At 41.9% G+C, this 13,170-nt stretch overlaps 2 protein-coding genes across 2 annotated transcripts in view; one reads left to right on the forward strand and one right to left on the reverse strand.

The window, feature by feature from the left end:
* Window positions 1-4,983, reverse strand: part of WWC2 (WW and C2 domain containing 2) — a 98,051-nt gene extending 93,068 nt beyond the window's left edge. The window contains exon 1 of the mRNA XM_050338177.1: window positions 4,704-4,983. Coding sequence (XP_050194134.1) covers window positions 4,704-4,834 — 131 coding nt within the window. The 5' untranslated portion in view covers window positions 4,835-4,983. The remainder of the gene's footprint in view (window positions 1-4,703) is intronic.
* Window positions 4,984-6,060: 1,077 nt separating this feature from the next.
* The window catches only part of DCTD (dCMP deaminase), a 60,336-nt gene continuing 53,226 nt past the window's right edge, over window positions 6,061-13,170 (forward strand). The window contains exon 1 of the mRNA XM_050338187.1: window positions 6,061-6,076. The gene's annotated coding sequence lies outside the window, so the exon portion shown is untranslated. The remainder of the gene's footprint in view (window positions 6,077-13,170) is intronic.

The following is a 13,170-nucleotide window of genomic DNA, read 5'->3' on the forward strand; positions in this document are numbered from 1 at the left end:
TAACAGTGTCTGATGCTATCACAGCTATATTACCACTGCAATATTAGAATTCTACTTTACACTGGATAAACAAATGAAGGTGTCAGAACTTCAGACACAGCTAGCCTCTCACTGCATGTTCAGTACTTGCATCACAGGTTTATTTTGAATAAATATACATCAATTAAGTCAAAAGCAGTCCCCAACCCATCACTGAACCAGAATGAGATACCAGACAGCTTCACAGGGCACGCACATTCCTGAGCAGACAAGGGGGCAGGAACAAATTACATGGAATTAGGATAAAAACCAGCAAATTATACTACAGGATGAAACCAAGAAGAAAAAGACAAATTCTTGTCCTATCTCACTACAAGATTATTGAAAGCTGTACACCTTGGAGTGTTATGACTGGAAGTCGTCTACCACACACCCCTAAGTTATAGTAGTATTTAGGAAAGAGAGAGGATTAAAGTCCCTCTCCTCAAATAACTTCAATCTCAGTATCTTTGCTCTTCACGGTCTCTGCTGTTTACAGGACAAGAGAAAGCAAGTTCCAATGAGAAGGTAAGGAACAAAGTGCCCTTCTTTTCTAACGGAAAAGGGTAAGCAACACTTAAATGTTCTAAAATTCATACAAATCCAATCTTGCACAAGTTAGAGAACTGTAGTGTTTCCACCTCCCCGCAAGACAAAAGCAGCAATGGAAACTGCATGCCCTAATCACACAGAAAACTCTTTCACTACCTCTTAACTCCTAAAGTTCTCTGGTTTCTGCACATCTAATGTTCTCAAGCACTTTCTTGGTTACACAGTTAGCAAGTACTCTACAAACATTCCAGCAAAACTATACTACGAACATTTCAAATGCACAAATACATTTTAAACAGATTTTTCTCCTCAGTGGAAAGCAAAGTGAGGACAGGAAGCATAGTTTTGTTGTCATACTCATCACTGACAGGAGTGGGACAGGAGTGCAAATAAACATTTAATAAAGATCACTTGTAGCTCCAGAATTGGTGATGTAGAACTCATTTTAGGCAAGCTATTAAAAAAAAAAATCATCTGGTTTGAGTCAGTTGTGAACAGCAGTGTGCACTGGATTATTTACGATGTAGAAACCAAGATATGAGAAGGTGTGCATTCATGGTAAGAAAACCAAGCTGAATCAACCAATAAAACAGCTGAAAACTTCAAGGTATTGAGATTCCTGCTTCCCATTTCACTCCTCATTAGTACTTTATTCTACTGGTTCCACTAAGGAATATAATAAACATAGGGCCCACTTACAATGTGTGAATGATGGAAAAAAAGAGATATTTTCCTTTTCAGATTTCTATCCCACCCCAACTGCCTCTTAATTGTCTATCAGAAAAAGAAAGGAAACAAAACCACATCAATACCTTACCAAATCTCAGTATCCCAGAAACTTGAAAGAGTTTCAAGGAAACTTCAAAAAAAGCATGAATTCCTCTAGCCCTTTTCATCTGGCTTGTCCTCTTCTGTCCACAATTGTATTTTTATAATTTTTTCAAGGATACAATTGATATTTTGGGCTATTTCCCATCTTACAATAAAGCAGTTTCAGAAGAACCATCAAGACTAGTAAGTGCTCAGTTTGCTGTAGTGTGAAGGAGTCATAAACAAAGAAATCACAATCATATACTTAGTGAGTGAAAATGTTACTACAACTCTCACATTCTTGCCTTTATGTTTCTCTTTCTCACACTTTATATCTTAAAGTGCCCTCTCTTTTGGGCCACCAGTCCTCAAAACAAATCAGAACAGTACCCCAAGTGTTTGGAGAGAAAAATCGCTGTTGAATAGTGCAAAACATTAAAACCCCCTGACCTTCCACAACACTCCTAAAACACAACAAGCCAAGTCATTCTTGCCCTTGAAAGAGTGAGATTCTCTAACGTCAGTGGGAGTACTCAGATAAATGATGTGGACAAACCTGGAAACTGAGCCCCAAGCTTGAAGCTGATGTGAGGGTTTTTTTCACAGCTGTACAACAAGGCTCTAAGTATATTAACAGACTTGCACCATCTAAGCACTCACAAATACGTACACTATCAGAACAGTCCAGAAAAGAACAGGAGGAAAAGTGTCACTATATTAAGAAAAACCCAACAACCACAAACACAGAATTTTCCAAGAAGCTCTGAAATATGGCACTTTCAACTGTCAACTTATTTCTAGATATGATTACTTTAAACCATTCCTAACTGTGCTCAAATACACCTGTCAGCCCACAACCATATGGCTAATGTCTCACAGCACTAGTCTTTGGTGTTTGTATCTTCCAAATCTAAGAGAATAAGAATTATTTAAAAACATCAGGCATGACTTTTCTATGTAATCATCCAGGGAATGCAGTGTAACAACATCAGAAGGAATATTGTCCATAAAAACGTATCTATTATACACTTGCTTCACCAATGAAAGATTTTAGGAGCCCATGTAAAATGACATTCCACAAGTACATCATAAAAACTTGTATCATCTCCATCAGAGAAAATAGCTAGAAAGTCCTAAAGTATCATCAGACAAGGGAATGTGTTTTCAGTCCTTTTGTAGAGTCCACTACTTTCACTTTGACAATTTAAAATACGTTTTTGAAACAGCACGAATCCATATTTTATTGGATTGACAAACTTGGAAAATCACTTCTCAATTTTTTTGACAGTAAGCTCTAATTACATCCTGTATGGTTTACAAATGTATATTCTCTAAATACCTGGAAGCTAAAATGGAATCTAGAGCAAAGCCATCACAGGGCTTTTGCGCATTTCTTATTCATTTTTCCAGAACAGGTCACCAATATAAATATTGCCTGGAAACAGGGATATTGTAAATACAAATACTGCAAGTTGCACATTAAATGGGTTTGTCAGTCTCTCTTCTGCGCAGGCAATTCAGCTTCACAGTTGAGCCATGTACACTAAAGCATGGATTCTCTCAAGCACCTAGGGCAAAATTCCTCTTTTTGTTTGTTTTGCATGACTGGCACAGGTTAACAATTATTTCAAACACTACTCTTCTGAAAAAGGTCTTTATAATCTGTAATGAGAACTAAGGAAGTAAAGTCTCAGGACTTGATTTCTCTTTCACGTTTAAGATATTAACAAAACAATATTTGTTCTATCTCTATAGGATGGTAAACACACAAGGGTTACTCACTTTGTTGTCTACTCCATTAAAGAGAGTGAAGATTCAAATTGTACCATCCAACAAGAATACTCTTGGAACTTTTCAGGACTACAGAATATGTTAAAAATTAAATTAGTAGTATACTCACGAGGCAGTATTAGTAACGAGTGCACTCCAGTGTCACAATTTTGCTTTACCTCAATCATACCATCTTCTATTCTGCTTTGAAAACACACATTAAAGGTCTAAAACTAAAAAAAAACACTTCATAATCACTATTTCTAGAAACAGTAAAGCCAGAAGTTTTATACTGCCTGCATTTAAAAAAAAAAAAATCACCTGAGAAGGCCAGGTGTAACAAATAACGTTGTCCTGTAATACCTTACCACCTCACTAATATTTACAAGGTAACTGACGTGTTTTGAAGTACAGAGGAATTTAAGCATTAAGTTCGCCACTACTGGAATTTGCTGTTATAGCAAGTAGGACAGAGCAGTAGGCCTTACACAGCACATGATGCTTGTCAAAACTTCCCTATGCAACTTACAGCCAGCAAGCTTTGTCACAACTACCTTTTCTAATTTCACCTGAGAAACATAAACCAAGGCCCTCATTTATAATTCAGTGCGGCTTGTTCCATAAATTTATAATGTCTTTTAAAACTTTTTTTATAATTAGACTGGACCGTTTCCAATAGCAACATCGTACTTCATAATACGCACCAACTTTTGGTTTCTAATTACTTTTCAGCACCGCTTTGGACAAAAATATACGTTTTACAATAGGTATCTTGTGCGCCTGAGATCCTGCTATTAAAAACAGCACTGAAGCCGACACACAGAGTCACCAGCATCCCGCATCAGCTGGCAGACGTGCCCTGGGCACTCCGGGGCTTGCAGCCTTCGCGCTGGGTCCTTCGCTCGCTGAAGCACCTCCACAGGAGGTTTACAGAGCTCAGACCCGGGAAGTGCAGCAGACACCCTGGGCTCCGGCTGGCGGGCAGTGAGCGGATTTGGGCTGGCAGAGGCCTAGCGAGCGCACGAGGCCTCCGCCAGCCCCGGTCCTTCCCCGCTAGCCCCGCACGGCGCTCCGGGCGGGCCGAGGGCCGGGGGAGTGGGAGCACAGGAGGGCCAGGCGCCCGGGATGCTCCGCCAGCCGGGAGGGAGGGAGGCGGCCCCTCTCCGCAGAGCCCGGGGGGAAAGAGAGGGCGAGGAGCCAGCGCCTCCGCTTTGGGAGGGAGTAGCAAACTTTGGTACCTGTCGGGAACTCCACAAACGCCAGCAAACCCCGGCCACTCCGGGAAGAGCTCTACGGGCTTCCGCCCCCCAGTCCCAACATGAACTCACACAACGGGCTTAGGCATAGATTATACCCACGCAGGCAGGGGTTTTCTCCTGCCCTACCCCCGCTCCCCGCCCCGAGAGGGGACCCCCCCGGCGCACCTCCAGTCCCGAGGGGACCCTCGAGCGCGCTCCCCCGCGCCCGTCCCCCCGCCCCGGAGCTGCCCCGGCAGCGCCGCTCCGAGCCCACCGCCAGCCCGGGCCTCGCCGCCGCCCTGCCTTCGCGCCCACCTGTCCCGGGGGTCGATCCAGCTGGTCTGCTTGGTGTTGTGATCGATGTAGAACACTTTGCCGTCGTAATCCCTTGCCTCCTCCCAGCCATCGGGTAAGGGGAGCTGCCCATTCCCCGCTTTCCTAGGCATGGTCGGGCGGCGGGAGTAGCTGCTCCATAGGGACAGAAAGAAAGACGGGAAGCGGGAAAAGCCACGACCCGGGCCGGGGAAAGAGGCCAGGAGCGGGGGCTCGCGGGAGCCCAGGGAAGCCCTGTGCCGCGGCCGGCTCTCAGTCCACCATGCCCGGGCTGCCGCCTCGCCCGCGCCGCGCCGGCCGGGTCAGCGCTGCCGGCGGAGCCCAGCTGCCGTCTGGGCGCGGGGAGCCCGGCTGAGCCCCGGGCGGCCGCGGCCGCCGCTCATTAGCATGAGATTAGCATCCATCTCATCTACATGCACATTCCTCCCGCCGCATTCCTCAGGGTTAACCCTGCCCGCGCTGCCCGCCGGGACGGGCAGGCCCTGGCCGCGGAATTCGGCACGGGAAGCGTCCGGCGGGGCAGCGCGTAGGGCAGGACGGCGGGGCAGAGCTTGCCAGAGGGGACCCTCCTGCTTCCATAGGGCTCTGCCCCGGGGGCTCGGCCGGCGGGAAGGCAGGACACAACCCCCTGCGGGAGACGAGCGCTCCGGCCGCGTCCCCGCAGCCTGTCGGGACAGTGGGGAGGCCCGGGAGCCCCGCAGGCACGGCCGCCCCGCGGGGACAGCAGCCCCGCAGGGACAGCAGCGCCACGGCACGACGGACACCGGCGCGTCCCGTCCTTTGTCTGCCAGCTTGCCGCGGCCCCGCACCGGGCAGCGCAGGCGACTGTATCGCGGGGGACGTCCCGGACCTGAGGGCTCAGGGAGCGCGCCCAGGGTAAAAAGGCAGCTTTGCCAGTGCCTCCATGCCCTGAGTCGTGGCGGTGTCGAGTTCCCCGTCCCAGCCCTTCAAGCCGCACTGTCCTCACTTCACATCTTGTGAACTCTCGCTAAAAACTCCAGTAAGGCTCAGGGGTTCCCAGAAAGAACCTTCACATTCAAAATACTTGAGTTCAAAATTTAAATTAAAAAAAGTGAACTCTTCTTTAACCTTGGAAGTACCTAAACTTTGTGTCTTTAGTTTTGGTTTTATATGTTTATTGGTTGGTTGTGGGTTTGTTTGTTTGTTTGTTTTAACAGAAGCACCGGTGGAGAATACATGTACACCACGTGTGCCCTGAACCCTTGCGGCCTGAAAAGCAAGCAGCTAAGTCGCATTAAGTATAGAAACCAGGTGTGAGTTACTGTGTGTTTATCTCGCATTTGCCACAGGAGAAGAGTATCCTAGGCTGGTTACCATGGTTCAGCAGATAGAAGGTAACTTAATGAGCTCTATTAATTTGCATGTGTATCTGATTCCCAAGATCTGGCACCAGAAGCAGAGCATCTATGGGGGAATATGACTCTTTAGTTTAGCGGCTAAGACTGCGAGGTAACCCAAGTCCCTGTCCCCTAGAATGTTTTATTTCTTTTAATTTAAAGTTACTGGTTTTAAGTAACAAAATTTTCCTGGAAGAGGAAATATGTGACCCAGAGCTGTCTTTTCTTTTTTTTTTTTCTTGTTAAGTCTGTTTATCTACTCCATTATAGCTGTCTAACATTCAGCTCTACAAATTCTTCTTCAGAGACAATTTACACTTATTAAGTACTGGACATGTTCAGTGCATAACAAGTTTTTGGATTCCGCTTCAGAGGCCACATATCTGACAGGCATTGAAGTAACTAATTTACAACTCTTTAAGTCCTACTGTTGGATCTGCTCCCAAATAGAAAAAACTACCAGCAAGATATGATTTTAATTTAGCTAATTGTCAATCTGATACAGCTAAGACCATCCTTATTTTTTCATTCTACTTATTTTACTCTGTAACACTGTCTCCACATGGCCCATATGCCTTCCTCCAGCTTCTCTTGAAGATTTTACTTTGACTTCTGTTCTACTAAGGTAATGTGTAGTGAAACTTCATACATGAAGAAAGGCCCTGGTAGTTAACAATGGAGAAAAACTTAGCTGTCCTAACTTCTGGATATCCATAAGAGTTCACCCACTTAGGGAATGCAACAGGATCATTGCCTATTAAAATGACAGATGCATTTATTTTCATTGAGAATATTAAGTTTCAGTGAGCTGATTGGTTTATAAAGACCAGACTTGTTTTCCATCAGTGTAAAAAACCTCACTTTTACTAAGCATTTACATTTGTGTCCTTTTAAATAATTTACTCAATTTTATAAACTTGTGACATCTTACGGTGCGAAAGTACATGTGGCAGTTATGGGACAAGATAACTGGATTTCCTTTTTCCATTTTAAGTCCAGATTGTGTTATCAATAAGACATTTCATTATGTAAGTTGATAAAAAGCTATAGAGGATATACTTTTCTTCCTGAAACCAGTTTTACAGCTGTGTCACCACCAAGGCAGCCAGACCTACATCTTTGATTAGTGGTCAGATGAGATCGACATGGATGTGGATCTGATTTATAAACACTTCTCATCAGAAAACATCAATATTTTAATTTGCATAATAAATGAAAATTGCCATTATTAAATTTTTAGAAATAAATGCAATAAGATCATTGCATAATTGTCTAACTTTTATGTATATGCTTGAGTGCCTATAGGCAGATGTGTTTACACTTAAACTATTGCATGGTGTTAGCTCTCTTTATCCTCCCTCTAATTTCCACTGTTTGAGTACTTCATTGTGTTTGAATCTACAGGTAGAGTCTACAGTGCAGAATGCCATTTTAAGACTACTGAGAAATTACAGTATTTGAAGTCAAACAGACAAAATTAGGTGTTATTTTTGTAAACAGACCTTTAAGATTACCAGAGAACATACAGCTTTTTGAAGGACTGCCATCGTACAAAATGGGATCCAATTATCCTCTTGGTTTTTTGTTCTTTTGCAATTTGAACTGATAGAAAATAATTTCTTCTGCTAATTTCTTCTTTAATGTTTTTTAAATAAATCTAGTAAAGGAAGGCAGAACAAAGTTCATAATGATTCTTTTTAGCCTAAAATATGCTATAAATTCTAACTAGAAGAAGTTTTTCAAGTATACCTCCTACATCTCAATTGATAACCTGCCTAACATGTTGTGCTGACATTGCCAGCTGACAGCATACCACAGATTGTTTGTCTTAATTGCGTAAAACAGCATAGTTCAGAAGATGTAAACATGCTTTATTCAAAGCACAGAAGAGTGCATAGGAAGGAGGCTTTTTTGGCCCAAAAGCACAGAACAGTGTAGCTATGGCATGAACTTAAGTATCTATCAGTAAATATGATAAATAGCAAGATACAATCGACAAAAGGGAGCTAATCGTTCTGCTCTTTTTCTTTGCATATGCATGTTTAACCAGCTTGAAGAAAGTCCTGTTTTAAGTAGTACATAATTAAAAGATTGAGCTAAAGGGGATTAGAATAATACCTATTTTGTGTCAGCTAGAAGAAGAAAAAAATGTCTATGTGAAAATTCACAACACAGGGGTGGAAGTGGCTGTATCCAGAAATGGGGTCTCCAAAGGCATATACTTGTATCCTGTCACATAACATACCCTACTCCAGCCTTTACTAATGTAGTTAATCTTCTGATACTCTCCGCTCAGCTTCTTCTTTTACAGTAAATTTGTTCTTGGGACTGACTGTAAACAAACGTGTTTGTACCTTATCCTTCCCTAATAAGAGACTCCCTTAACTTGATGATCCACTAGAGTGTTGTCCCTGATGAAACTCACAGCTGTTAGAGCTCTAACTTGTGCTGTCCACAAATGGCTCTGAAGCAGGAGCCACAGGTGTGTCCCTGAAAATCTGCATAGTTCTGTCTCCACTGCTTTCACACAGAATTTCAGTGCAGAATGAACTATGAAATATGATGACAGGAATTAATTTCTAGACACATCTGACAAAAATGTTTAAAAAACCCCAACATAACCAGTACATATTTTCAAATACTTAAACCAAGTATGGACAGCGAGCCTGACTTCTGTCACATGTAGCTACTGTAGAACTCTCAAAAAATAATCAGTATTTTCAGCATTTTAAATATTTGTTTAACAACAGTGACTTTTATCTGACAGCTATGTTTTCAAATTAAAAAAAACCCACACCAGTAAGTATGACTTTCTGATGCAGTGAGATTTTTTAGTTTTAATAAGGGTTTAAAAAATCCTGTAAAGAAAAACAATGTACATGCATGGGGGAGGAAAGGAGGAGGAGTGCTACTTTTACTGTTGTCACCTTCTAATGCATGTAAACATCTGACAGTAAAAGATCCTGGAATAATATTGTTTCTTTGTTTCTGGTTGAATTTATGATGAAATTCTGCAGAATTGATGGAGCCAGATAATGTTTATGCTTACTCAGCTTTTCTTGTTATTTCAAAGCCTGCTTTCTTCACTTAAATTCAGTTGGACAGCTTGCTGCTTAGACTGTTCTACAAAGACTTCCCTGAGTATCAGCGAAAAAAGACCATACCAGGTTCTGCTTCAAATGAATATATATACTAGCTTTTTTTTTTTTTTTTTTTAAGAATTTTGGCCTTCTTTTTTTTTGCTTTCAAGAATGTATAGAAGAAAGTAATGAGCAACTGCATGTTTTGAGTCCTTGCAGACATAACTCAAATCCTATAAGTCTCCTAGTAAGTGCACAGAACAATTTTAACTGATTCTTAGTCTGATTAAAAGTTTAGAGTAGGAAATGGAAAGTTTAGAATGGAAATGATGTCATATGAGATTTGCCTCAAACCTAGCTATGGAAATGTGAGTAACATTTTCATGATAAAGTCTTCTCAAGCTTGCCCCAAACCACTCATTAAACTGACTTATCACTGAGTTCTGTTAATTCTGATTCATACTGCTGAAATGTTTGTGGACAAAATAAAAAGGAGATGGAGAATTTTGGTTGTTCCAAAACCCCTATGACTGATGAAGCCCAAATTAGTCTCAGACTCATATTCCCCAAAAATTCTTGATCCAGTCTTGGTATTACATCTTCCACAGAAACAGTCTCACTCTTTTTTTGGTGTATTTCTGATACTTGTACACACGTTTAAGTTTCCTATGTTTCATCATATCTATGGAATTACAGTGTCTACTCACTGCTGTGTAATGGCTTTGGAAAATCGCAAAGCATGCCTGGTCAGCCAAGAAGGTTCCCAAGAGCCTGGTCTTCCCTTTTGACCACATGTAAGAAAGAAGCAGGCCAGCAATAGAGGGTTTCTGCTTTATTGGCAGGGAGGGAAGAATGGTGGAGTTTCTCAGTAACAGCTCCTTTGGCAGTGAACAGCAATTAATTTCTTCACGTATTTAAGAAACTCCATCAAGTAGTATCCAAGTTCACAGGTTTACAGAGCTAATGCTTTTAACAGTGCTCCCACCACAGCCAGAAGAAAGCACTTAGTCTGTGTCTGCTGTGTTGCACCTAAGGGAGCACAACAGATGAAATACAAAAAGTGAAGTTTTAGCAACAACATTCTGAAGTACGTTTCTCCTCTCTGTCATCGATGTGCTTTCAGAAACACCGTGCAGTGAATGAAGTAGACTGGAGTAACAAGAGTATTTAGCACCTGCATTACAAAGGAAAAAAAGATCCTCTGACTGATGGAGAGGCTTAGGGAACCTTTCTTCTAACAAATAAAAAATCTTATTTCAAATGCAAAAAAAAGTATGAACTTGCCAAACTATAATATGAAATAATTTCTTTTCTCCTTTACCCACTTTTCATCTCTTCTTTCCCCTCAAAAAAATTACTGTTTCTTTGCATGAATACAAAGTACTTTGATGTTTGCCCTGGCCAATAACAAAGTAACCTCAATCCTATCTTATTGCTAAGTTAAGCTAAAAACTGTGCTGCAGTAATAATATTTGAATCTGTACAAATTTATAGCAAAAGTGGGACTGATGCATTAAGATTTAGCACTTCTAGACTGCTAGAGGTATCGCTGAATTGTATGAATCATTCCATGGCAATTTTCATTCTAGTCTAGTTATCCAAAACAGAGAATCACAATGTTTGCAATTTTTGGAGGATTGAAACTATTTGAAGAACACAGCTTGATACTATTATGTCCACTTTGTAGTGGACATTAGAAAAAGAATCGTGTCAAGTGACATGATGGAATAAAAAATACCTAAATGAAAGAGGATAGAGATTAGGATGTAGGGTGCTTTCAGCTCCTGAGCTGAAGCTATTGAACTGAATTGTGTCATTTTTATTATTTCAATATGTGGTCTCAGGAATACTTTGGATAAGCTTTTTTATCACAAGATCATAATTCACACAAAACCTCCCTTTTTTTGGTATCCCATTCCCAGGTAAAATATGTATAAAAGTTATCAATTCCATACGGTCAAGCATGTGTTATGAAATGGTTTGGTCCAAACATGACAATCCTTTGAATTTCTCAGTGGAAAAACAAAACAAAAGCATAAATTGTAATTAGCGGTACTTGTGTGGTCATAAATGAAATACACTAATAAAGAAACAACCTCCAACAGCATAAAAGGATTACACTGAATAATAATTAAAAAAATTTTTGAATCTGGACAGTCTGCAAAATTTAAGTATTCAATAATGATTAATCCTCAGAGTATGAAATGTCAGAGCTGTTGCTCATAACCAGCTGTTCTGTAAAGGTGTACAAGTAAAGCAAAAGGATATATAGTTGATTCATATACCAAAGGAATCACAGAATCATGGGATGACTGAGGTTGGAATAGTGTTGCCTGGAGGTCATCTTGTTCAGCTCCCCTGGTTACACAGGGCCACCTAGAGATGATTGCCCAATCGCCTGGGACCATGTCCAGGAATTTTTTTTAGTATTTCCAAGGATGGAGATTCACAGAATATGCCGAGTTGGAATGGACCCACAAGGATCATCAAGTCCAGCTCCTGGCCCTGCACAGAACCATCTATAACTGTCACACCATGTGCCTGGGAGTATCCTCAGCCTCTCAGCCCACTCCATTGCTTGGTAACCCTCACAGGTAAAAGGTGTTCCCTGATGTTCAAAGGGAACCACCTTGTCTCAGTTTGTGCCCATTGCCTCTGGACCTGTGACTGGGCATCACTGAAAAGAGCCTGGTTCCATTGTTTTTGCATTCTCCCTGCAGGTAATTATATACATTCATGAGATAAAACTGAGCCTTCTCTTCTCTAGACTCAACAGTCCACCTCTCTCAGCCTTTATCCATATGTGAGGTGCTCCAGTCCCTTGATCATCCTTGTGTGGCCCTTTGCTGGTCTCTTGTATGGGGATGCCCAGAAGTGGACCCTGCACACCACGTGTGTCCTCCCCAGTGCTGAGTAGAGAACAAGGATCATCTCCCTCAATCACCTTGTATCACCAAGGATCAACTGGGCCTGGAGCATGTACTGGTGCCTGAGGTTTTATTCCTCCCCAGGAGCAGGACATTGCATTCTCTTTGTAGAATTCCATGAGATTCCTGTTTGCCCACTTCTCCACTTCTCCACATCCTTAAAAGGGCACAAAAGCTTGCCAAATAATTCAAACATACCAGACCAGAGAAACTGCTACACTGCAAACTGGCTTCTTAAACCATAGGCCAGAGGTTCCCCTGCAAGCAAGCAGCCGGGTGTTTGGAATCAGTGCTGCTTTCCCTTTAGTCTCACTTGGCAATCAGAACAAGAGATAAACTGCCTCAATATTGCAGTCTCTGCAGCTGTCTGTGGTATTGTGGATGTCACCACACAAAAGACCTTGGTTCTTCTATGGAAGCGCTAATACATGACTGTACAACTCAGTATACCACCTTCAGCAATTGACACAAATAAAAGTAGGGGGTTTTAATATAAAGAATAATGATGGTTTCAAACACTCGTTCAGGAACTCTCTGATCACTTAACATTAATACCTTTTTTCCCAAACATAAATGGGAAACTGCTGCTCTTACGCAGCAGTTTCACTCCAGGAATGCAGAAACAGTAAGTTTTAGGCATTTTTTTTTAGGTTGCAGCATTAGGCCTTCCACACCAAGGAAATAAAGTGGTGTGTATCTTCAAAATGTAGTGGAACAAGTGTTGGTTGTTCCACAGCTTCCATCTAGTTTCACTCCATATACCTAAACCAAAATTCACGGTAATTTTTGATATATCACTGATGATCACTGCACTTCTCAATTTTTTACTGTCATACCGATATCAACCCTGCTGCTCCCTTCTCTGGAGTATCCCACATCCCACTTTCCTGGAACAGTCTTGAAAGTGATTGTAGTCTCTCTGTACCTGTTGCTGTGAACTGTCGGCAAAAAACCTCGCTGCCGACAGTGACACCTGCTGTTAGAGTCAGTGGCTGGGGTTACCATTCAAACCATCCCACTTTTGTGAGTCAGAAAAAAAAAGGGTCAAGGCTAAAACAGGAGTGATTAGCCTGGATTCTGCCTG

This window comes from Myiozetetes cayanensis, unplaced genomic scaffold (assembly GCF_022539395.1).
Source record: "Myiozetetes cayanensis isolate MyiCay16 unplaced genomic scaffold, myiCay2020 scf7, whole genome shotgun sequence".
NCBI lineage: Eukaryota > Metazoa > Chordata > Aves > Passeriformes > Tyrannidae > Myiozetetes > Myiozetetes cayanensis.